The sequence below is a fragment of the Schistosoma haematobium genome, chromosome 3 (assembly GCF_000699445.3).
Source record: "Schistosoma haematobium chromosome 3, whole genome shotgun sequence".
NCBI lineage: Eukaryota > Metazoa > Platyhelminthes > Trematoda > Strigeidida > Schistosomatidae > Schistosoma > Schistosoma haematobium.
In genome coordinates this window covers 46,658,952-46,684,171 of record NC_067198.1, presented here as the reverse complement: position 1 = coordinate 46,684,171, position 25,220 = coordinate 46,658,952, and the positions used below count along the sequence as shown (strand labels likewise).

At 35.1% G+C, this 25,220-nt stretch overlaps 1 protein-coding gene across 1 annotated transcript in view; it reads right to left on the bottom strand.

Moving 5' to 3' along the window:
* Positions 1 to 25,220, bottom strand: part of ARHGAP26_1 (Rho GTPase-activating protein 26) — an 83,136-nt gene that overhangs the window by 50,824 nt on the left and 7,092 nt on the right. Inside the window, exons 2-6 of the mRNA XM_051214007.1 lie at positions 19,843 to 19,935; positions 19,703 to 19,800; positions 18,182 to 18,250; positions 11,913 to 12,005; positions 8,218 to 8,328 (exon numbers count right to left, since the gene is read on the bottom strand). Coding sequence (XP_051070031.1) covers positions 8,218 to 8,328; positions 11,913 to 12,005; positions 18,182 to 18,250; positions 19,703 to 19,800; positions 19,843 to 19,935 — 464 coding nt within the window. The remainder of the gene's footprint in view (positions 1 to 8,217; positions 8,329 to 11,912; positions 12,006 to 18,181; positions 18,251 to 19,702; positions 19,801 to 19,842; positions 19,936 to 25,220) is intronic.

Here is a 25,220-nt window from a genome sequence, read left to right as displayed (position 1 = left end):
TAGATGCCAACAATATCCAAAGAAGTAAAACTTAGGATTATAGACAATACCGAGGAAATCGCTCAGGATAAGCTAATGTTAACAGAGACTGAGGATGATCAATTTCAAAATCAGCGACCCTGTACAGGTTTAAGTATTTGGTTTATAGCAAAAAAATTATCTAAGCTAGTCAGTTAGTCATATACAATGTAGAATATGGCACATGTGTACATTGGTTAAAACTGTCAAACACAATTAGCACAGAGAGATGCAACTGTCAGGACCGATCCCAGAGTAACAATAATAATAATATTAGTGATAATAGAAAAGATTGGGCATCCAAGATACAATTCAAGAAATATGAACCATTGGGATGAAAAAAGCCTAAAGGAATTTAAAAACTTAGGATCTGGAGGCAAAAAACGAGGGTAAATGCACCAACACCATTGTGAGCAATTCGGAGATGTTTCACACGAAGTCTCTAACCACCAATTTAGTCACTTAAACCCCAACCACGGAGTATGCACCTACCTACATGGCTCAGACACAGACCGTTCCTGAAGAAATATTTTTTATTTAGAGAGAGAGAGAGAGAGAGAGAGAGACACGAAAGCATCCCTAACATGCTAACATGGTACCTTAAAACGGTCAGAAGACTATTTTGTCAACATCTTCACCAAATACAACTATATCATCTAAGTAATTGAACGGAGATTTATAAAAGTATCAATTTATCCACCATCAATGAATATTGGTAAATTTGAGTTATCGGTGCGATGTATGCTACTGATGTCGACAGATATAAGTAGTATGAATCACCAATCGAAAGTTGAATGCCTGGAAGTAGATGGTTGAGAAGATCGAAGAGAAAAGAACGAGAACAGAGTATAATTGCTGTGGAAACAAAGGAACAATGAAGTCCAAAACAATCGGCTGACATTTTTCAGAAGGAACAGACAAGTTTGAGACAATTGATGGACATGTTGCAAATGAAGTGTTTACTGTATAGTTCTCAGAATTTACTAAAATGTTGTGTAATTTTATATCCAAATACATTTGGCTGTCCCCACTTGTGATCTCGTTCACTACATTGGTAATAACACTACACACTTTCCCCATGGTATCAATGTTTCCAATTACTAAAGCATGTATCATAAATCATTCACATTCTAATTAAACATTACCAAAATCTAATCATGTGACTTTCATCAGATCCAAATACAAAACAAAAAGAAACTGGACTGTTTTCAATACCACCATTCAATTTATTTCACATCTGATTAACTTGACTGTCCTATAATGGTACATTAGATTAAAATCGGTTATTCTCTACAGATGAAAACATGACAAAATACACAGTTAAATAGAACACAATACAAATAATAAACCTTACTTCTTTTTTGTTTCAAAGATACAAATACATGTACATATAGACGTTCAACAACATCATACGTAAACACCAATAAACTGTCTCGATTGTGGCTGTAACCATGATGTGACGATCAGCCTTACCTAACGTGATTACCTAATCGAAGTGTATTAACTGAAAAACCTGATACTTTAAATTCTATCATGCCAAACAAGTTGGTTGGAAAGTGATGATATTAAAGGCGACAAACTCGCAGTAGAAGGACGAAGCCGTACGACCGACTGTTAGGTATTTCCCTTAGATAACTAGTATCCGTTGTGATCCTGTCTTATTGAAACGGAAGGCCTTAGAAAAGGTCAGTTTTAAAAATCACACCACACCTTGCCCTAAAGCTTCCCGTCGCCGTTGCTAATGCCTTATAAGTACACGTCAAGAACTACTCATAAGAAGGTCGCTCAAGACCAATAATCTTTCTATGATATCGTCAACCAGGAAGTGACATAAACAACTCTAACAACACTCGAAATCACTTTGAATGATTGACTTGCTGAATAATGAACTGCCGACTTGTAAGCTTCGATCGAATGGTACCCATCAGGTAGTCGTGTAGGCAACCAGTTTCAGTAGCATAAAATCACGTGAATTATAATTGTATTTTACACTGTACGGATGATATAGAGAGCAATGATTTTTTTAAACGTCCCAAAGGCTTACTGAAAAATGTCAGCTAAAACGAAAATTGAGTACAAAGCATTCTAATGATTTCCTACAATAACCTATCTGGTATTAATAGCTAAGTAGATAAAGCTTTTATGTTGAAGTGGAAGGTACTTGATTCCGATCCGAATGTTAAAACTAACATTCAGATGAAGGTACACTTAACTGGCAAATCACAGGTCAACTATTCTAACTAACATAAAATCGTGTATTACAAACTTATCAGTTGTACAAAAACTACAGGATGGGAGATTTGTCTAAAAACAAAATTCAGTATTAGAGGCTTACAACTTGTGTAGCAGTGGTATGATGGCAGTAGTCATATAACCAAAAGTTAACAAGTTCGAACTCATACTCAGTTTACACCTATTTACCTAGCTGAATAAAACCAGTGGATTTCACACAAGCAATCTATAAGTTAATTGTATAAACATTTACTTATTAAATGACATATACGTTATTTTAACGACAGTTAAACCTCAAAAGATGTCAAAACGAACACTAAAGAGGTTTCCCTCCTATCATAATGAATGTTCAGCATAAATTTATATTATTTATTTATTTGAACACATAAATATTGGTACAGAGGGACAACAAATACATATGCGCCATACAAGTCAGTTGATTTGTTTGTGGTCTGGGATACTGTTTGGGTGCCCAGACCGAAGCAGGTGGTTTTCTTAGGGGACCCTACACCCCGAGCCTTTAACTTAAAGGTCTGATCGACAAGGCAGTGGAGCAACGTAAGAAGATGCAGTCCCATGGTAGCCGGTGACCAACAATAGGTTCATATGCCTTTTGTTCTCTCAGGATCCTGGAGCCCATGTGCACCATTGGTTTGGGATCAGGGCTTTCCAACTCCCCTAAGTGAACTGTCTGTGCCCACTAACCCGGTTAAATCGCTGGACATTCGCTTTTCGTCCTCTCAATTTTGTAAAGAACAGTGCCGCAATGAGAAAGCAGTGAGTAGGACTTCCCTGTTAGTGGCTGTATACGCGTGGTCATGTGAGAGCATTTCGAGATGGAAAGATGACTCCCCCATTATTGGTCGTACCAAGACATTAGTCGCTTCACAGTAATAAACATCCAGTCTCCAATGTGAAATCTTTCGTTTCTATGTTAAAAGTCAGTGAAAATCATGTCAAATCAGTTATAATCTTTTTGTTCCATGGCATTAAATTATATGAATTCAAACTTCAAACGGAAAAAAATGAATCATTATAAGATTTTATGAACGACTTGGAAATTTCTAAAAAAAAAGTTCGTAAAAGTCAGGTAAGTAAAGCTTGACTGTTAGAGCTCTTTCAATTATATAACACTATTTACTCATCATCCAATAAATGGTTTTAATAATGAAATTCACTTGGTATTGTTTACTTGAATCTTCTCATTGTTGTTTAGGACTGCGATTCATCAGTCTCTTATTGGCATATGTGCATACTGTGCGGATTGCTTCGATATAACCTTAATTCACAAGCATTCTAAGCGAAGATGGATAATATCTGGCAGTGTAATCCAGGACGTGAATTTCGTCCTATCTGGAATTCGTCACCTGGATGTACATACATCTGAAAATTGATGTACACTCAGGACTCAGTAGCTAAGTGAACAACGTGATGGCATTTGAAAAAAACAGTACTGGGTTCAAGACCCGAAGTGAATATCAACTCTAAAATGCAAGTATATCCAGCTGACAAGTCTTAAATACAACGAAACGCGCGTCCTAGATTCCACTGCTAGTCACTATCCATCTTTGCTTATAGGTCTTAATAATGCATATATACAACAAACAGCTATATCATATACCATATAAAATATATGAAGAGCATAAATACACAGAGCATACAGAGTAGTCTTACAAATTAATTAAAGTATATTTCAATTCATTCAATCTTTAATGATTAAAAACCTGTACACATAATAGAAACTAATTATAATAGCTATAATGTAATCAATGTCAGTGGTAAACCTAACAATGATGATAATGATAAGAATGATGATGAATGTAAATTACTCAATATTGACAATTGAATTAAAACAAACAACTATTGTATATTTCAAATAATTAGAAAGAAACATAAAAGATGTAAGCAATGAACTTGACAATCACATTACACAGAAAACAAAAACATCAATTGGAGATTAATAGCAATAAAGAGAGTGAATGTAGTAATGAAGATGAATGGGTTATTGTATGTGTTTAAGATTTACAAAATGTTAATCGATATAAAGTAATTGGAGTAGATGTTCTTTTACAAGAATTAGATATATAGAGTAGTATAGTAACGAATGCATAAGAAGTTACGACTAAATTTCTGTTCGACGTTGTTATTCTATGTGCAAAATTGAGTGGATAATGGATTAATGTATAAAGTGAAAACCTGGAAGCAGTGGACAGCCGTTTCTTTCTAGTATGCGACTCCTTAGCCGTGAGCATCCACGACCCCGCGTCATGAGATTCGAAGATAGACATTAACACTGTTGAACGACGGCTCAGTAGTTTAGAGGTTAAGCGTTCGCATGCTAGACCGATAGGTTCTGGGTTCGAATCCCGTGAGGTGAGATCGTGTGCTTCCAGGTTTTCCACGGTGGTCTAGCTTCAAATGACTTATGAATTCAATTATTAAGTGACTATAATACCTACAAAACCCCTCTCTGGTTATAAATTATTTAGTTCTATTGGTTCAATAGAGGTTTACAAACGCATTTGTTATGGTAAGATAGGTAATTGAACATCCTTTTGTAGTTCAGAAACAGAGTTAGGATTATGAGGAGATTTAAACGAACAACCATAATTTGATATTAACTTCATCCTCGAATTGATCAACAAAGACTTAACATGTTTATCAATCTTCATATATTTCATCAATTTTGCAAACCTTAGGATAAGTAAACTTGAATTATTCGCAAACATGTACACACCTACCGCCCTTTTTTATGAAATTACCTTCATTGATTCGTTTTTAATGTATTCTTCTCACCCAAAATTTGACCTAATTCAAAGGTTGAAAGGATTTGTTTACTTTATCAAGTCTTTAATACTTTTCTAATAGTACTGTTGCTACTACGAATACTATTGTGATGGGCACTACATATGTAGACAGACATAAGTAGTATGTAGCAGGAATGGAATGCTTACCACCAGGAGGTTGGAATGAAGAGAACAAGAAGGAAAACATAAAGGCAGTTGAAATAACAACAGGATTAGAAGAATAGTGAAGTACATAACAGACAACTCTAGGAAGATGTATAAATGATGTATTTACTATCTGATTTTCATAGTTTATTACAAAGGCATTGTGTAATTTTGCATAAACCAATAAATTGACTTTATCCACCAAGTCTTCGTTCACTACACTAATACTTCAAGAATCTAACGGTCTTTGATGTTGATTAACTTCGAATTAGCAGAAGATTTAATAAACTGTATACTTATTTGAATACTAATATGATAAGTTGTAGATAAAAAGGTTTTATTGCATAGATTTACGTAAATGAAAGAAACAATCTAAGATTTGTAATCATGAAGAGTTTATAATATAAACTATTAATATGCATATTCCTATGAACACAACGATCAAGACAAATTTGATATAAGTTAATGCTCATTGATAAACCAATGTAAGTACCTCAGTGTTATGTGAGAACAGTCGCTGAGTGAAATGCTAAACAGTAAAGTTTCAAAAATTAAAACTGAGTGAACTGGCTTGGAAACTTTAAGGAAGTATCAGCATCTTTAAGATTTCAGGTAAGGCTTGTTGATGAATGCCAATTGCCACATGACCTAGATTTGGTATTTTATGTATATTTGGTCCAATAACTAACATTCACATAAAGTATGCTCAATGTCTAATCAGACTTAAGTTACTGACCACACTGGAACTGAATCGATAGAGTTCAGTCAATATAAATGGTTACTATTCAGTAACCAATCAGTTTAAAATTGATCTCAACTTAAATTTCGAGGAATATTTGACAAGAAATTGAAAAATATATATACATCAAAACAAAAATCTAAATGTCATCAATTCATTAAATATTGCACAATAGAAGACCTAATTATTGTGATTTTTCATTTATTGTAGATTGTTCTAGTTGAATCATATCAATGATGTCATTCAGAAGAATGATGAAAGCTCCACAACTAAAGCATTCAGCTCAGAGAACAAAACTTCATCAAAAAAAAACATCCAACCTAGATAGATGCACAAAATATCTTTCAGACAAACCTTTCATCTTATACATACTTAATTCAAGCTGTCTAGTCAATTATTTTCATAAACATGGGAATTGTTTTTTATTGATCATAAATATGTATAGTATCAGTTCATTAGGCTATAAGCAAAAGGTTGACAATTAGAAGGGCGTAATTGAAAAACTTACACATTAATAAAGGCAAGCATGATGAGCAGGTTAACTGAGCATATGGGCTACCTGTTCCTGCCATCTAGATATTTCAACAAGTTATCTATTTTTGTTTGTTTTAATATATCATTATGTTTATTAATTGCGTAACCTATTCTGCCGCGTTTCTGGAACGTGTACAACCTTTCGTTGTCAAAGTTACAAAAAACTCAATAAGAGACAATGTGGTTGCTGGCAATATACAACGAAAAGAATGTACATTATTCAGATATTCATTTACTGAACTGTGAACATCTAACTGGCGATCACTCAATATGTTATCGTCAGGATCGACCAAGAAGAAAGAAACGGAAACTTGTTGAAATACTTTACGCTGAGAATTCTATATTGTACCAATAATATAATATTGAATAAAGCTAATGATAATAATAATAATACTCAATTTAATTGTTCAATGTAGATGATATATGAGATAACATGACTACAGTAATAACAATAACAAACTGTTACCAAATTCAAAAAATTAACTTTGAATTGAACATTTAATGAACTATGTTTTAAATTGATCATAAATATGAAGGGACAGACGGTAGACCGACTAAACTTCAAACAAAGAATAAAGGATTCGAGTCTGATTTTTAGTTCCAAAGAAGTGAATATGCATTACTCAAAAGTTTCATACTAGAATGAAGTAGTTGTTCAGTGCTTTCAGATTCCCAATGATGTTTACTACTTACTTATGCCTGTTACTCCTAGTAGAGGATCATAGGCCGCCCACCAGTACTCTCTATCCAACCCTATCCTGTGCAATCCTTTCCAGCTCTTTCACAGCTGATATTCATCCTTTTCATATCTGCTTCCAATTCATAACCTAATGTGTTCTCTGGTCTTCCATATTTCCTTTTCCTTTCAGGATTCCAAGTTTGGTGATTTCCGTAATGTATGTCCCTATCCATTTCCATTGTCTTTTCTAATTTCCTCTTCAACTGGAAGCTAGTTTGTTCTCTCTCACAGTAGGCTGTTGCTGATGGTATCCGGCCAATGGATGTTGAGTGTCTTGCGTAGACAACGATTTATAAATACTTGTACCTTCTTGATGGTGGTTGTAGTAGTTCTCCAATTTCATCTCCGTACATTCCCAATGATGGTTTAAATATATTCATTCACTCGTATAATACTCACTTTTATTAATTATGAAAATAAGTTCTTTTTCATTGATGATTTATTTAGACGGCGAACTTTTGCTCACTGACTTATTCGTATAAACCTAATTGTACTGCTTCGGAAATGAACGTCTAAACAGATAAAATTACCAGTGGAGTTCAACCAGGTCTGTTGTGAGATAGGAACTCACTGAAGACAATGATGGACGGTGGCTCGATCCCATGGATTAGTTGAAATTAAACATTAACACCGTTGGATGCCAACCAGCTCAGTGGTCTAGTTGATTAAGCGCCTGCGCGAGACTGATAGGTCCTGGGTTCGAATCTCGCGGTGGAGCGGGATCGTAGATGCGCAGTGCTGAGGAGTCTCATACTAGGACGAAACGGCCGTCCAGTGCTTTTAGGTTTTCCATGGTGGTCTAGCTTCAATTGACTCATGATTTCAACAAGTGGAATTTCTAAAAATCTCCACAAAACCCATTCTGATAATGATGAAATTCTTTTTACTGAATACAACTGTTCGCTAACACCATAGGTGCAATTCGGATGGTTAATTATCATAATTAAACATGTGTAATAATAATAATAATAAAACAGTTATGCAACTAATGAATAACAATTTACTGTTTGAACAAATTTGGACTTTTTCAATTCATGCGCTTCATTTATATTGCTGATGTATTCAAATGCTTTGGCAATATAATTTTTACGCTCTTGAAGCATTTTGGCATCATTCTATAATGTAAAATAAAACAAATAAAAAGAAGGTTAAACTTGGGCAAACAGAAAAAAAACAGAGACAGAAAGAATACAGAAAAGTGAAATAAGAGAATATTTAGTGATCCAGGATCTGACTTCAAGTAGATTATATAAACGATCGTTATTGACTGGTTGCAGTCGAAATATACACCCTGACTATTGTCGTACATTATTATCGACCTAATCCATGTAAGTGAATATTACTTACTTACTTAGGCCTGTTACTCCTAATGGAGCATAGGCCGCCGACCAGCATTCTTCAACCCACTCTGTCCTGGGCCTTCCTTTCTAATTCTACCCAATTCTTGTTCATTTTTCTCATGTCTTTCTCCATTTTTCGGCGTAATGTGTTCTTTGGTCTTCCTCTTTTCCTTTAGCCTTCAAGATTCTATGTGAGGGATTGTCTTGTGACGCAGTTGGGTGCTTTCCACAATGTGGGTCCTATCCACTTCCAATGCTTCTTCCTCCGCTGGAATCTGGTTTGTTCTTTCCCACAGTTGGAGTCCCTCCGGGGGCTACTGCCAGTTCTTCGGAAGTCACGAGGTCGATGCCCCTTCTGACAAACAGAGCAACCATTTATTTAGGTACATGGAATACTCGTAAGTGAATATACCGGTATTAAAAATAGATCAAATACGAGAATGGATTTCGAATACGTATATTTTGTACAATCACAGATTGGAATAGATAATCAGAGAGATGTAGCAAAGGAAGCGAAGAGAGAAAAAACAAGATGGAGCGCAGCGGAAAAAGCACGTAATTCAACTCGATTTAAACAAGCGTTAATCAATATTTATAGTCACACAAAAATAAAGAAGGAATGAATTGAGCGAAGGAATTTCTTATCAATTTGCTTTTCATCATGGTTGTACATACAATTTACAATAATGGAATAATACTCATCGAGTGTAGACGTTACGCAATAATTACATAATGAAATATCGATTATAAATTACTATTCAGTAAGTGGAAGAAAGAGGATTAATAATAATCAGATTAATTATTCGAAAATCAAACAGTTGCTACGTTGCATAATATATGAAAAATAGAAGGAACTGAGTATTTTAATGAATTGTCAGTAGAATAGTAGTTATGTAAGAATCAAGAGATAAATGTTGAGAAAAAAAATAAAAAAAAATACGAAATCCAAAAAAAATGGAAAAAGTACGAAAATAGTTCTGCTACAAACGCCCCTATACCGATGGCCAAGGTAGCGACAGTGGTTGTACAAACTTCTTATGGATGCAAAGGTTAGGTTTGTGAACATGGATTGCGATGGCTTCAGCAATGTGCAAAAGACTCACTCATAAACCATGTGGCAAATTTGATGTAATATGGTAGATAACCTTAAAAGTTTTATTCAGTTCAACTTGATGATCTGTCCTTTGCTTAACCACGACTGATGGTGCTCTGTTATACGATGACGAACTTGCCGAATTGTACGCCCTATATAACTGGCTGTACAGGAGCAGTTGAATCGATTAATACACATGGATTTGGCGAATTCAGGCAATCTGTCTTTATTGGCAGTTCTTATTGTAGGGTGGTTGCAGAAGATAGCACTTAGTCAGGCTGCATTAAGTGTTTTTGTACCGCTTTTCTTAGTCTTTGAGTCAACATTTCTTCAGTAGTGTCATTTACGAATTGTAATTTTATGGACAATACTTTCTTAGGGACGGTAGGTATCTTTGTCCTTATTGTCATCTCCTTCAGTTGTTTGTCGACGAATTTCATAGGGTACCCATTCTTACTAAGTAAGCTACGAATGTTAATTCCTCTCCAGTAGTGTCATCCGAACAAATCATTCTGGCTCAATGGGTCAACATCTTTATCAAGTTCCTTTTGCAACTGATTGGAAATGCATTACAGAAATGAGTGTATTGTCCTGTTACAAGCTTTCTGTGTACCCCCTTTTTTTAAAGTTCCGTCTGCTCGTCTAGTTAGTTAGACATCTAGAAATGATATGCTATTGTTCTGTTCTTCTTCTGATGTAAAATTAATCGATGATTGGACGTTATTAAATATATTAAGTAAATTATCCTTATTATGTTCTTTTTCTAATACTATGAAAGTATCGTCTATATAGCGATGATTAGTTGGTGAATGGCTAATTGTACTTTTAAGTGGTCCACTTTCCAGTTTTGCAAGGAAAATGTCCGCCAGTAGAGGGCAGATTTGACAACGAATACTACAGACAACTAGATGGGGTAGCCATTAGGTCACCATTGAGAAGTTCATGTATCTAGGTAGCTGCATAAGTGCTGGTGGGGTTGTGAGTGATGAGATCAATGCACGTATAGTGAAAGCCAGAGCGGCTTATGCCAATCTGGGCCATCTTTGGCACATTCATGATGTCAGTCTGGCTGTAAAAGGTCGGATCTACAACGCGTCGGTGAGAGCAGTTTTGCTCTATGCTTGTGGAACCTGGCCTCTTCGAGTTGAGGATGTTAGACGACTCTGTGTTGTCTCCGAAGGATTGCGGACATCTAGTGGCAACACTATGCTAGTAATGCAGAGGTTTGGGATCAATATTTATAGTCACACAAAATAACCTACGGACATGTGATGAGTAGGATAAAATGTACACACAGATATGCTCATATAAGAACAGTCAAGGTTGATAAGTGAATAATTAACAAGGTTAAACTGTAGCTTGAGAAGAATGGATAAACTGGTTTGTCCAGAAGCTAGAATAAGCTATGTGGTCTCGATATACAACCAGGCACTAAGAATAGAAGGGTTGTTAACCAAAGGGTTTTTATTTGAATGTTACAATGAATGAATTTAAAATGGTTCCATAGAGATCTCTAATCACAACAGAGGGTGAAATAGTTGATCACAAGTACAATTTAGAACTATAATCGATGGAATGTTATGAAAGTAAAATATAAGAATACATCATATATCATAAATAGTAGATCATAATACGTATATAAATAGGCCAGTTTTGATGATTAGATAAGTGATGAAGTAATACTTAAATGATGTAATTTAATTTACAGAAATAACTTCTGAACTGAATAAACGAAAACAAAATTAAGTTTTTAAAAGTTGAATTAATGATTCAATCTAAGGTAAACCACAATTTGAAACCTGAAAGCACTGGATTCCCGTTTCACCATAGTATGAGACGCCTCAGCAGTGCACATCCACGATCTCGCACGAGAAACTCGAGCCCAGGACCTTCGATTTCGCATGTGAAACTCATGACGGGTGGAGACATTTATTCACCGGAGACAATGTACGAAGGGTTGCACAAAATCATGGGTGGATTGAAGTTAGACATTAACACCGTTGGATATCGGCTCAGTAGTCCAGAGGCTAAGCGTTCACGCGCAAAACCGAAGGTCCTAGGCTCGAGGCCTGCATGAGGGATCATGGATGCGCACTGCTGAGTCCCGTACTAGGACGAAACGGCGGTCCAGTGCTTCCAGGTTTTCATTGATGATCTAGCTTAGGTCGACTCGTAAATTCAAGTGTTAAAGTACTACAATCTCCACAAATCCTCATGATAATAAAATTAAGATTGTTTAATCATCATAAAACATTGAATAACTTACATCTTCTGTAAACTCTTTTGATTTAATTGATGCGTATTTTTCAAGGTATTGACAAAAGTTTTTAGTTTCTTTTTGAAATGCTTTTACATTAGTCTAACACAGAGCAAAAATCAAAACAATAAACCTTCATTATTTAGAAACGTAAATTATAAAATCAATTTCATGTAAATAATACACCAGGCCAATTGATGGATTGTGATTAGTGGTAGATATCAGAATGAGCATTTTGTCCAGTTTGAAACTTTTCACCTGAACGTACTTGCATACCAGTGTTGATGTCTACATTGGGGTTTAAACTTAATGCCTTTCTCTTCAAAGGTACTATGCATTATCCACTACACTCCTGAGTCCATATAGCCACTTACATGTGCATCGAGTATGATTTTCATATCCGCATAATTTCAATTTTTATTTCCGACTAGTCAGCGGTGTAAACCAACGATCTTAGATGAGATTAAAACCAGAATATTCAGGTTTTCTAGTTAGTATTTAACGTGGATCTAATCTCTGGTGAATTGTAGGTTAGCACAGTTGATGAGCCTCGATAGAGTAGAGAAGAGATATCTGTCCCATTGATCCCAGGTGTCTAATGGTTTATCATCTAAAATTAGTCAGTGACGAAGTGTATCGTAGAATATTAGATCATCAAGAATCTCAAACCCTAACAGTTGATTGATCGGTGAGTGGTGACTAGAGTAAATTTTTACTAATCCTCAGTGGTGATTGAATCCTATCAACAAACTTGCGTCACAAGACAAGCCCTCACATAGAATCTTGAAGGCTAAAGGAAAAGAGGAAGACCAAAGAACACATTGCGCCGGGAAATGGAAATAGACATGAGAAAAATGAACAAGAATTGGATGGAACTAGAAAAGAAGGCCCAGGACAGAGTGGGTTGGAGTTTGCTGGTTTGTGGCCTATGCTCCATTAGGATTAACAGGCGTAAGTAAGTAAGTAGGTCGTTGGAAGTAGCCATCATGAAGTCCTCGACAGATTTTTCGTTCTACTTGACATTAACCAGGAGTGTGTACCTACAGTCCTCAATAAACAGAATTCGACCAACAAGAGAATTAGAGAAAAATGACGTTAGTCACAACTCAATGGTCAATCATTTGTAAATATCTCAGTTCAGCGAGAGGTCTGTGGCTGCCTGAATGACTTAGTGATAACATCTCAGATTGTGAAGTAGGGTGATCCATGTTTCAATCCCACATCGAACATCGGTTCCCGTAACATGTACTAACTGTCAGGAACACCCAATCCGCCTAGCATTATTAATGGTTATTTATAACGATACAATGGCAAAAAAAAGTATACATTAATATTATAGTGACATTATTTACAACTAACCGCCTACACTAGTCCATCTCAGTTAACATGTGACCCTGCAGAATTGCAAAGTTAAGTGTAACTTTATAAAAAACCATTTCCGTACCTAATTCAAAATTGCAGTTTCATTTGGATGAAGGTTGAATATTCAGAGGACAATGGTAGTTGGTTTGAAAATAAGTAGCTAAAGAACCCCGTACTCAACCAATTATAACAACAAAGTGCTTCAGATAGATGTGCATCAAATCAAGTTAAAACACCATATCAAGAACAGTTAAACAAAATTAGCAAGATATCTAGCGAAGATAGTGTAGTAATAGTAGTGTCAACGACAGTAGAATACTAAACATCGATAATACAGTTGGAAAAAAGTAATATAATAATGGAGTAAGATGTATGAAACTATATTAACACTCAAGATTTGGAGACAGATGGGCAATGAATATACCTGAGTTAGTGAAACCAATTTCTAGCAATGTCATTCAGCGTCTGTAGCCAAGGTCAAGGCAAACAGTCAATAACTCGACGCTGTGATACGACACATCTTGCTTAGCCAGACCGTAATCTTTTTCCAGTCTGTTCCTATACAATGTACTAACAGGTCTTGGCGATTTCGGTCTACAAAAACCAATCCGCCATATTTACATAGTCCCTTAAGTTTAACCTCAATATTGTTTATTTGGTTATTTCAACATCAATGAGCAATACTTTGAAGAAATCTATGACCAAGTACTGTCAAACTAAATATGTTCTCCACTTTCACAGTCAGAGTAATACAGAATGAATTGTTGTATAATATGTTAGCTCCACGTTAAGTATATGAATAGCTCATTTACAACAACACAGCTGACACAAATTAACAGAAAGTCGAACAAGCTCTTCAAATCCTTCACAAAATGTTATCAGCACTGATAGTTCATGAAATGCCCAAGAAATATAATGAGGTCCAATCCACTCACTACTCTATAAAGCTTAGTCCTAAAGGTTTTATACGACCATGTGCTACATTATTCAATAAAGGATCAACCACTATCTCTGTACGAAATAATTGTATTGTTTGTATAAAAAAACAATTAACAGTAAAAACAAACTATATTATAAACACAACCATGTAAATTAGTTACGGGCTGATGATGACCGATTCGTGTATAAACAATTTAAGTGATGCGAACTGTTTATCGTACAATGAACGAAACTGAAAGATGAAATAAAGCACAGTGAGTGGATGAATGGGAGGGAGAGAGAAAGAGAAAGAGAGGGACAAATAGATGGATGGGATTTAAACACTAATAACCATAGTACATACTAATATGAATACAAGAAAAGCTGCGAAAAAAAAGGAAAGAAAAAGAAGGAGAGAGACAAACGAAAAACCAGTACAAACAACTGATTAATGTTTGTTGTTTTTCAAACTAATAAAAAGGAAACAAGCCTATATATACGCACGAACAGTAAATAAACAACTAATTCTTAGACTAATCATACATGATGGTTTAACAATGAAAAGAAAAGGTCAAAACCGATGGAATGATTCATCATCATCATCATCATCATCATTATGATGTATAACAGAGAAAACGAGTGTTGTGTCAAATGAGAATTTACAAAAGGTTGAATAACCGATTTGAGATTACTATCCAAAAATAAACAGTTTCATTGGTTCAATAATACATTGATATCAGTTAAAGGACTATTGTAACGACTGTTTCGTTCTTACATTGAACTCTTCAGAGAAAACACCATAACCACTCGTTGTAATAAAAAAAATGTCATGGAACTCGGCGTGTAACCAAGTAATGGAACCGATGTCCCAAACATATAAACTGATAAAGATTTATGACCATAACAAACAAATTATCATTTCTACCGGATACTTGACGTCTAACCTTACAGTATTCAGTACCACATGCATTCGAGATATACGTGATCATACATTTGCAAGCTTTACATATCTTCTACCTTTATAGGTCGCAAACACAAAGTATTACAAACCAAACTAATGTGCAGTATACACATAGTCTTATTTCAGTTCATTTGCATTCATCAACACATCATCAAGAATATCATAAAATTCCATTCTAAGTATTTATAATACTATATAAATTTGATCACTTTTGATGTTACGAACTGCAACCAACCAGTCGCTATAGACATATGTGCATCTTAAGTGAATTGCCAATTAGTCACAATTTTTTTTTAAAGAAATAAGGTTGGATAGTAGCTAACAGTGAGATTCGAAATGCACATTTTGTCCAACTTGGGACTTGCAGCTAGATGATGTACCTGGACTTCAGTATTGATTTTCAAACTAAGGCTCGAACGCAATACCTTATTGTAATTGTGTTGATACAAATATAAACACACAAACAAACATACATACATGTAAGTAAACAATACTTTCAACAACAACAAAAAAAAAACAATGCCGATAGAGATATCAACAATAGGTGAAATTAATGACACATTACATTATGAATAGTATGATAAAGTATTAACTGAATGCACCAATGTGAACAAAGAAGAATCAATTTTCTTTCAGTGTGCTTATCATCAAATTAAACAGATTTATAACGACTACTAGTGTCTCTATCTATCTATCTGTCTATATATATGTGTGCATATGAACGTTTCACCTAGTCAAAGCAAAAACAAACATGAAATAAGATCATACAAGTCATGTGAAACGGTGACGATGGTAGAGGAAGTAGTAATAAAATCAATCGATGAGAATTGATTCTATCTTTAAAACGAATATTAATATATACCTAGATATTCAATGGAACTAGATAGAGACTAACAGCTTTAATAAGAATAAAATCAATTTGTTAGGAGTTTCGGAAATTCTTTGGAAAAGTTTTTGGAAGGTGTGAAAATGTTTAAAATACTTCATTCAATCAGCGTCCAATAGAAACCTTGCAGAGATCTAAGAAAATGATAGATTATGTGTCATATCCTGATTGGGTAATTAACAATTTCGTTACTAATTCCAGTATATTTTCACAACCTTCTATAGTGTCAACGCTACAAAACAAACCAATCAATATCCTTGATTTCTGTACTCCCCACTATCTGCCTTCTGTTCCGGCTTCAATTGTATGAGGTTTTTAAGACTATGAAGTGGTCAGACAGACAGTATCAAGTGTTCAAGTAAAAGATGCATCACAAATACAGAATCATTGGAAAATAAGAAGTAATGAATCAATCCATTAGTCATAGTGAACGTAGGATGTGTATCGGCATAAGTTACAACACCTCATATAAGTATAACAGGAAGGGACAGATGAAGGATAAAACTGAGAAAACGAATATCAACTGATATAATAATCTACTCATCAGAAATACAATATAAATAAAACATGAGATCAGAGCCCCCAAATGCCCTGGCATGGCCGAGAGTGGGGTGGACCCGCCCTCCCTCACGAAATGCTCTCACACGGCCATGCGTATACAGCCTCTGCCAAGGAAGTCCTATTCAATGCCTTCTCGTAACAGGGGTGTTGTTTGCGAAAATGAAAGGACGAAAAGCGAATGTCTGGTGCTTTAATCGGATCCCAAACCAATGGTGCACATGGGCTCCAGTATCCTGAGGGAACAAATGGTATATGAACTAATCGTTGGTCACCGGATACCATGGGACTGCATCTCCTCACGATGCTCCACTGCCTTGTGGATCAGACCTTTAGGTCAAGGGTGTGGCCCCCTAAGAAGACCACCTGCTTCGGTCTGGACACCCGGGCAATATCACAGCCCACACATACACAAATATGGTGTGGCGCATATATATTTGGTGCCCTCTTGTACCAATATTTATGCGTTAAAATAAATATTAAAAAAACATGAGATCAGAGTAAAGAAGTTGGGGATGCGATTTAGCTTAAGATTAAGAGGAAGTGAGAGATTAAATCCAACTGCTAAAATCTAAAGAAATTCCTCTTGGTAACACTAGTCAATAACATGCATATACTAATTACTAAATTAAGTGAAGAAAAACTTGAACGAAGCAGCTATTCGGTAAGATTTACAGACCTTAATGGTTGATATGAATTCTAAACAATTTTATTGTGGATATTATTCTAATTCTCTCTTCGTCTCTATCTAATCTATGAATTAACTGTGAAGAAGTTAAATTATACAAAATAATAAAGATTGGGAAACATTTGATTATTTAACCCTTTATTAATGTAAAGGATTTATGGAGATGTTCAATTGCATACTTTATATCACAAAATAACTTTTAGTTAGAGAACGATTGAAGACCAGGAAACATTGAATAGCTGTTTCGTTAGATCGTGGAGACTCACATGTAGTATTCATTTACAGTCCTGTCACAAATCGAACTCAACAGCCTAAGGTCTTTAGGAGAGCGCTTAACCATTGAACCACTGAAACGGTATTTAATGGTCTATACTTCCAATTTTATTTAACTCATTTTATTGCAAGAGTCCCATACTAGGAAGAAAAAACTATCCAGTATATTTTTAGCTTTTACAGTATCTCTCTAAAAAAGATCAATCCATTATGTAAACTATAAAGCGATCTATGCAAAGATGGATAGTGGCTAACAGTGGAATCTAGGATGCGCGTTTCGCCCTATCTGGGACTCATCAGATGGATGTACCTGCACCTCAGAGTTGATGTTCCCTCTGGGGCTCAAAGTCAGTACCATTCGCTTCAAACACCATCGCATAATCTACTTAGCTACTGAGTCCTGATAGCCAAATAGAACGAAACGCGCGTTCTGGATTCTACTGCTAACCACTATTTATCTTTGCTTAGAATGCTTGTGAATTAAGGCAGTATCGAAGTAATACGCACAGTATGCACATATACCAATAAGAGACTGATCAATTGCAGTCCTAAACAACAATGAGAAGATTCAAGTAAACATTATCAAGTGAATCTATTGTTTGTTATTTTAATAATGAAAACTAGAAACTTACATTTTGACCACCCAACCATAGAGAACGTAATTCCGATAGTTCAGTTAAAACCAGCTCTTTATTGGGTTGCTATAAAGAGCAAAATAATAATAATAATAATAAACTTTATAGTGGTGAGATTATCATTTATAGACGACTTTTGAACGACGCTGAAGTGACCTTGAAAGTGGACACTTACTGATTAGGACTAAATGAGTGTCATAAACCAGTTAGAATTATGATTTACAGTTGATGGTCAGCATTAGGAATTAGAATTAAGGTTTTCATCACGAATTGATATCAGTTATAATGTCAAAACTTTATTTAATCAAATGTATGAATGAATTTCACACCAAAAAAAATACATGACTCGTTATCTTATATCTAATTAGTTCGTTTATAAATTATAGTCTTGCCAAATTGATTATATAAACATTAACTTAATAATCAATGCCAACTTCGAAACTGGAGAAATGATTCCCCTGATGTAGTGTGTCATGTAGCTGTGTATTATTAAGAAAATTCAATGCTTATCATCGGGGGTTATTTTTGTAAGGATATAGTTACTGTATGATTATTATTATTATTATTATTCCCATTTATTTTTATTCTATTTTATTGATTTCCTTTTATGATATTGATATATAAAATACACTAAATTTTGTACCCGAATAATTCTACTTTCTTTGTTTTTTTCATTTCAACCAGTAAACATAATATGGATGGATACATAATCAATAACAGATGGTTAATATCTTATGTTGATAATTATCAATATGTGAATTCAATTATAATATTCATATGCCATTAGAAATCTGGACGTATCCGTATACAAACACATACACACACACACACAAACATAAACAAACACAAATACAAGTACAAATGAATAAATGTCATAATTGCTTAGTCTATAGTTACCATGATGCACAATGATGATTAGTGCATTTAGAACATTTAATTTATTGATTTTAACCTTGACAATGTAATTTACTGTAAAAAAAAAATAATACGAATTTCAATGTCAGAATGGGTTTTGTGGAGATTTTAGTAATTTCAATAGTTGAAATCATGAGTCAATTGAAGTTAGACCACCATGGAAAACCTGGAAGCACTGGACGGCCGTTTCGTCTTAGTATGGGACTCCTCAGGAGATAGTCCTGGAGTTCTAGTGAGAAGTCGCTAAGCAATAAAAGTATCTGGATCGTAATAAGATAAATTACAACATACTTTCATTCCACGAACTCTTCCCTTCTCTTCGAATCAAATTCTCCATGTTTAGCCTTTCCTAGTACCACTGATATTACCTAATTTTGATTCTTTTGCTATTCACCTTACCGATTTTATCTCAATGTGACAATTTAAGATGTAACAACTTGAATAGATTCATACATTGATTATGAAAGAATGACTGATTGAATACAACCTCTTAACTCATTGTTATTTTACATTATACACCTTTGAAAATATTGTGATAAATTACTACTCACCAATGATTGAACAGTAATATGTAACTAAGCAATATCAAACAATAAAACTTACAATCATAGTACGCCTAGCCTCTTCAACATTTGTAATTATAGTTGCATAAACTGACAAGGCATTTTTAATTATAATATCATCATCGGTTTCACAAACTTCTATTTCAGTTAAATTAGAAATGGTTAAAATGAACACCATACCGTTTTCTGTTTGGGATAAACAAGTTGACTGATGAGCATACTCTGAAAAATCATTCAATGATTCAGCATAATCAATAAGCGCTTGATTTAATGCTAAAATAAACGTAGTAATAAAACAAAATTTACGCTGATAGTGAACGAAATAATACAATAAATAGATTAAGAAGTATTTTACATCAGTACACAACCCTCTGTTTGACAGTTACAAACATAAATCAAAGACCAGTTGATTGTAGATAAACATGAAGTTCACTGTAGACCCGTCGCCAATTGTTACAACTTGTGGTGTTGTGCCCTTATCAATGTATAACGTAATGATACCGCCAATTAGAGAACAGTGATTTGTTGCCCGGACCAATGACGCATAAAAGACGTACGAGCAGTCTAGAGTCTTTATCGGACCTGCTTCGTGCCTAGCCCTACCCGTTAAGTCCAGAACACCGATCTCATCATCTCCTCATGTATCTCAAGCATACTGGATTTATATAGAAACTAACCAGATCACATCGTACCACAAAATAGAAAATATACATTTGTACAAGATCTAGCCAAAAGTAGCTGTGAATGTGGAAGATAATGATTGATAGACAAGGCATAACTCGAGAATGGTAAATCGAGTTCATATAGAATCTATCTCTTGATTTCATTATTCTCTAATGTAGTAAAATTAATGAAACTTATAAGATATGTGATGTTAGAACTAATAATAACAAGGTGTTAACAATTAAGGATTTTAATCAACAGAAACAAATTTACATCTTGTTACCCACTACTAGTCACATTATTTGCATAACCTTTTAAGGATAAAACTCAACTTTTTCTTTATTCAAAACTGAAAAATAGCTATTATTCATTTCCATATCATGTTTTGACCTTGTGAGAAAAAAATGATGAGTTTATACAAAGAGAGAAAACCTATGATCACAATTGGCTGATCACCGGGTAGTGGCCAATGTCATGTGTGTCAAGTCCTTATTGTTAGTGCAGATCGAATGTTATCGATCATGTTGCAATGTGGCCACCAGTCTAGGTGACTCGACACTGTGCACTATATATTGAGATTAGATGGTGGTTGGAGGTAGTCGACAGGAAACCCTGGACCCGGGTTTTGTGCTACTTGGCACTCGTCAGCAAGGTGTACCTGTAATCGGTCGGTCGCGGCCCGGATAGCTCAGTGGTAACGCCTCTGACTGTGAAGCTGGGTGACACGGGATCGAATCTGCCAGGGAGCACCAGTTCCCTCAAGATTACAGGTGCACCTATATTCTAACCATGAATATGATATAAACTCAATAATCAGAAAGAGGTTTTTGTAAAGATTGTAGTAATTTTAATAATTGAATTCATGAGTTCATTGAAGCGCTCATACGCGACACTGATAAGTCATAGGTTCGAATCTTGCAAGGTAGGATCGTGGATGTACACTGCGAAGGAATTCAAATACTAGGATGAAACGATCATTCAAGGTTTCCAGATTTTCTATGGTAGTCTAACTTCAATTAACTCATGAATTCATTAACTTATTCATTTACATTAACTTAACTAACACACAAAACTTAAAAACCAGATGGATATTAAAAAAAATTTTTTAGAAAAACTTCGGTAAAACAAACACATACATGATTAGATATGTAGGACTTTAAAACCATGGTGTTTGTTGTTATTATTATTATTAAAATTATTTGCTGAGATTATTGTACTAAACGAACCAGACTATTTATCACAGCTGATCCTTACTTTATGATATATTCAATAGCATTTATTAATCAGAATAAATGTGTTCATTGAACCAAACTGTTATAATTTACGACCGTTGTTGCTACCTTGACGTGGTGGTCGAGCTTGCCTATCGTGATGAAGCAACCGAGCTATACTGGCCCGAGCAACCGTTCCTCAAGGTCCTACCATGTCAGACAGGTCGGTTGAAGAGCGGTAACACTAAAAGCAACAAACCCGAGGTCCGAAGGCGAAGTCGTATTGCTGACTGTACAAAGGTATGATAGTAGTAAGGTGTTTCCTTCAAACAACCAGCATGACAGCAATGCTGCCTTCCCACGAGGAGGGGTGGGGTTAGAAAAGGTCGACCCTAAAAATGTACACCTCGCCTTATCCCACGGATATCCGTCTCTGGCGGTAAGGTCTCAACAAGTACGGAGCTAACACAAAAATTACTCATAAAAAGGTCGTGTGTGACCGACCTCAAGCAGTTGTCCCTTGGGCACTGCGGTCACGCTCTCAGGTCACTAAGACCACCTCTGATCCAATTTCGTTTTCAGGCACCTCCAGAAGAGAAGATGTTATTACATGTACAACTTAAACACTTAACAATTACAAGTTCATATACTCACCATATAAGTGTTTCTTTTTAATACGAGTGTAAAATATTCCGAGTCAGTTGGAGAGATAGTTCACAAAAATTTAGCGATAAACTATAACTAATAAAATTGAACCATATCGAATGTGAGAAGCAGTTTACTTACTACTTTCTGAATTGATTGAAATTAAACATGTACATTATTAGATGCTAACTCAATAGTTTAAACAGGTCTAAGGGTGTTGGGTTCGATCCCCGATAGGATTGTGAATGACCACTTCTGGGAAGTTTCATATTCTGACAAAACAGTGATTCTATACTTCCTGTTATAACCTAGGTTATAAACTAGGTTTCGAGTTTTCTATCAAGTACTTATAATTAACTTATGTCAAAACAGGACACATAATATCGATTCACTTAAACTAGTGATTAACTAGTAACATAATCAATAAAACTCGATGAACACTAAGGACTAAATAAACATCATATTGGTTATTACAGTGATTAATGAGTGTAGACCATACCTCATTATGTAAAAAATGATAGGAAGTGAATCATTACACTGAAATCTCACCTACATTATGATCATTATTTGATGAATACATAATTGAAAAATAAATATTCTGAAAAAATAATTTTGCAAAATCTTAATTACACTTAAATTTTCTTGTTTTTAGTTGATTTCTTGATCGTTCTCTGATGATGAAGTTATTAAGATCTGATCCTATGAGTTTTATTTATTCATTTAAACACATCAACATTGGTACAAAAGGGTACTGAAATACATATGCGCCACATAGATCATTCGATTTGTATGAAGGCTGGAATACTGTTCGGATGCCCAAACCAAAGCAGGTGGTCTTCTTAGGGTGTCACACCTGGGGCCTTAGACCTAAAGATCTGATCCACAAGGCAATGGAACAACGTCAAGAGATGCAGCCCCATAGTAACCAGTGAAAAATGAGTTCATAAACCATTTGTTCCTTCAGGATCCTGGAGCCCATGTGCACCATTGGTTTGGAATCAGAGTTTTTCAATTCCCCTAAGTGAACTCTCTTTGTCAACCAACCCGGTTAAAGCGCTGAAAATTCGCTTTTCATTCTCTCAATTTCATAAACAGCAGCCCCGTCGCGAGAAGGCAGTGAGTAGGTCTTCCCCGGTGGTGGCTATATACGCGTACCTGGTACAAAATGTGCACTTATTAGTCGCATTTCTAACCATTATTCTGCAAGATTATCTAAGGAGAGCTAGAAGTCAATCAACAGTTCAATCCTTGAATATGAGGTCAAATCTGGTTACGATCCTCGACAGAAATCATCGTTCACGATTTCTTACAAAGTTAAAATAACTAGCCACCTCAAAGGTTTGGATCAGATATTTGTGGACAGCTCAATCAATACAAGCTACATGAAGTTGGTTATCTCAATGTCTTGATTTGTCGTTTCAAAGAACGAGTACATTTTGTGTGGAGATAACGAGTTTTAACGTATACATTTATTGCATTAGTGAAATCAGTGTAATTGAGTGTAGGGAAAATCACAATAATATCTATTCTGTGAGGATGTTAAATAGTATTATTGTTATTGCGATTTACTAATCAACTACACATTAGTTAACTCGGCTTCAAATTACATCTTCAAATGTACGGGGCATTGATACCCCCGAGGTCTTTAAGACTGGTTTAAATGTAATGACCAGACCTGTGATACAAGGCTAACAAAACTACAAATTTACTTAGAAACCATTTAATCCAAAGATATTAAACATGTAATCACGGAACAACTAACCGTTCAGTCGCTGTCCATTCTTACAGAAATTAGTAGTTTAGACAACGTTATCCCTCTCTCAAATACCTTGCTTCTCAATCAACTAAACGCTCACCTTATCTAACTTCACTTATTTATATTTATACAAGATTTGGATGAGTAGCTAGTGCAAAGTTTGACTAAGTCCTTGGGATTTATTCATATCACAGAGTCAAATAATAACACTTAAAGACTGTTTAATAGTTAGATCTCTTGTCCCAGTCACTAAAATACCGGACATTCTACTTAAAGGCTGCTAATTTGAATCCTACCTCGACACAACAATCAGTTTGTCACGTAATGTTATCTAGTTTTAAGGAAAAGTTTCGTGGGAAAAATTCTCGATGCATAACACAAACACACTGAAATAGTTATAAAAAGGGTGAAAATCTCAAACCCCTAAGTAAAAGAGACAGACCCTACCATAATACTTTTTTTAGAAATAAAGTACTTATTGAATGACTCATATGACAAACATGCACACACTATGGCCACACATTCACGATGACTTTCTTCTAGAAGCTTTTTAAAGTAACAAACAAACAGGTAAGTTTAACAGTGACCTTCAAAAATGGAGGACGTTCGTAGACTACTAGTATTCGCCCATGGGTGTCTTTGAAGCATTGCATGTATATTGTGGGACTGTCGAGTTGTCTTCCATTAGATTCAGAACTTTTTGATTCCTTATAAAATTCCTTTCACTAATTTATATTTTCTAGAAATGTACCTTAGATTCCTAATCCTTCTTATTACCATTAATCATGTGACCATGCCTACTAGTCTGGGATTGACCTAGACAATTGCATTTTGTTGTGCTTATTGCATATGGTAACTTGGATCGATGTAAACATGTACCATGTTGCACGTTGGGTTTGACTAACTGATCGAAGAATCGATGAAATGACATTCGACACCATATAGTGATTTGTTTATATAATTAACAAAGTTCCAAGGTTAAATAAACTAAGAAGAATAATGTCTGAAGAGTACCATGAAATCATTGTACTATACAATGAGGAAGAAATCTGAAAACGATCATTATTAGCACATTTCTTGCAAGATTTGCATTATGGAAATCACTAAACTATATCACGAGGCAAGCCCTAACTTGGAATCCTGAAGGGAAACGGAAAAGAGGAAGGTCAAAGAACATATTACGTTGGGAAATAGAAGCAGATATGAAAAGGATGAATAACAACTAGAAAGAGCTGGAAAGAACTGCCCAGGACAGAGTTGGATGGAGAGTGGTGGTGGGCGGC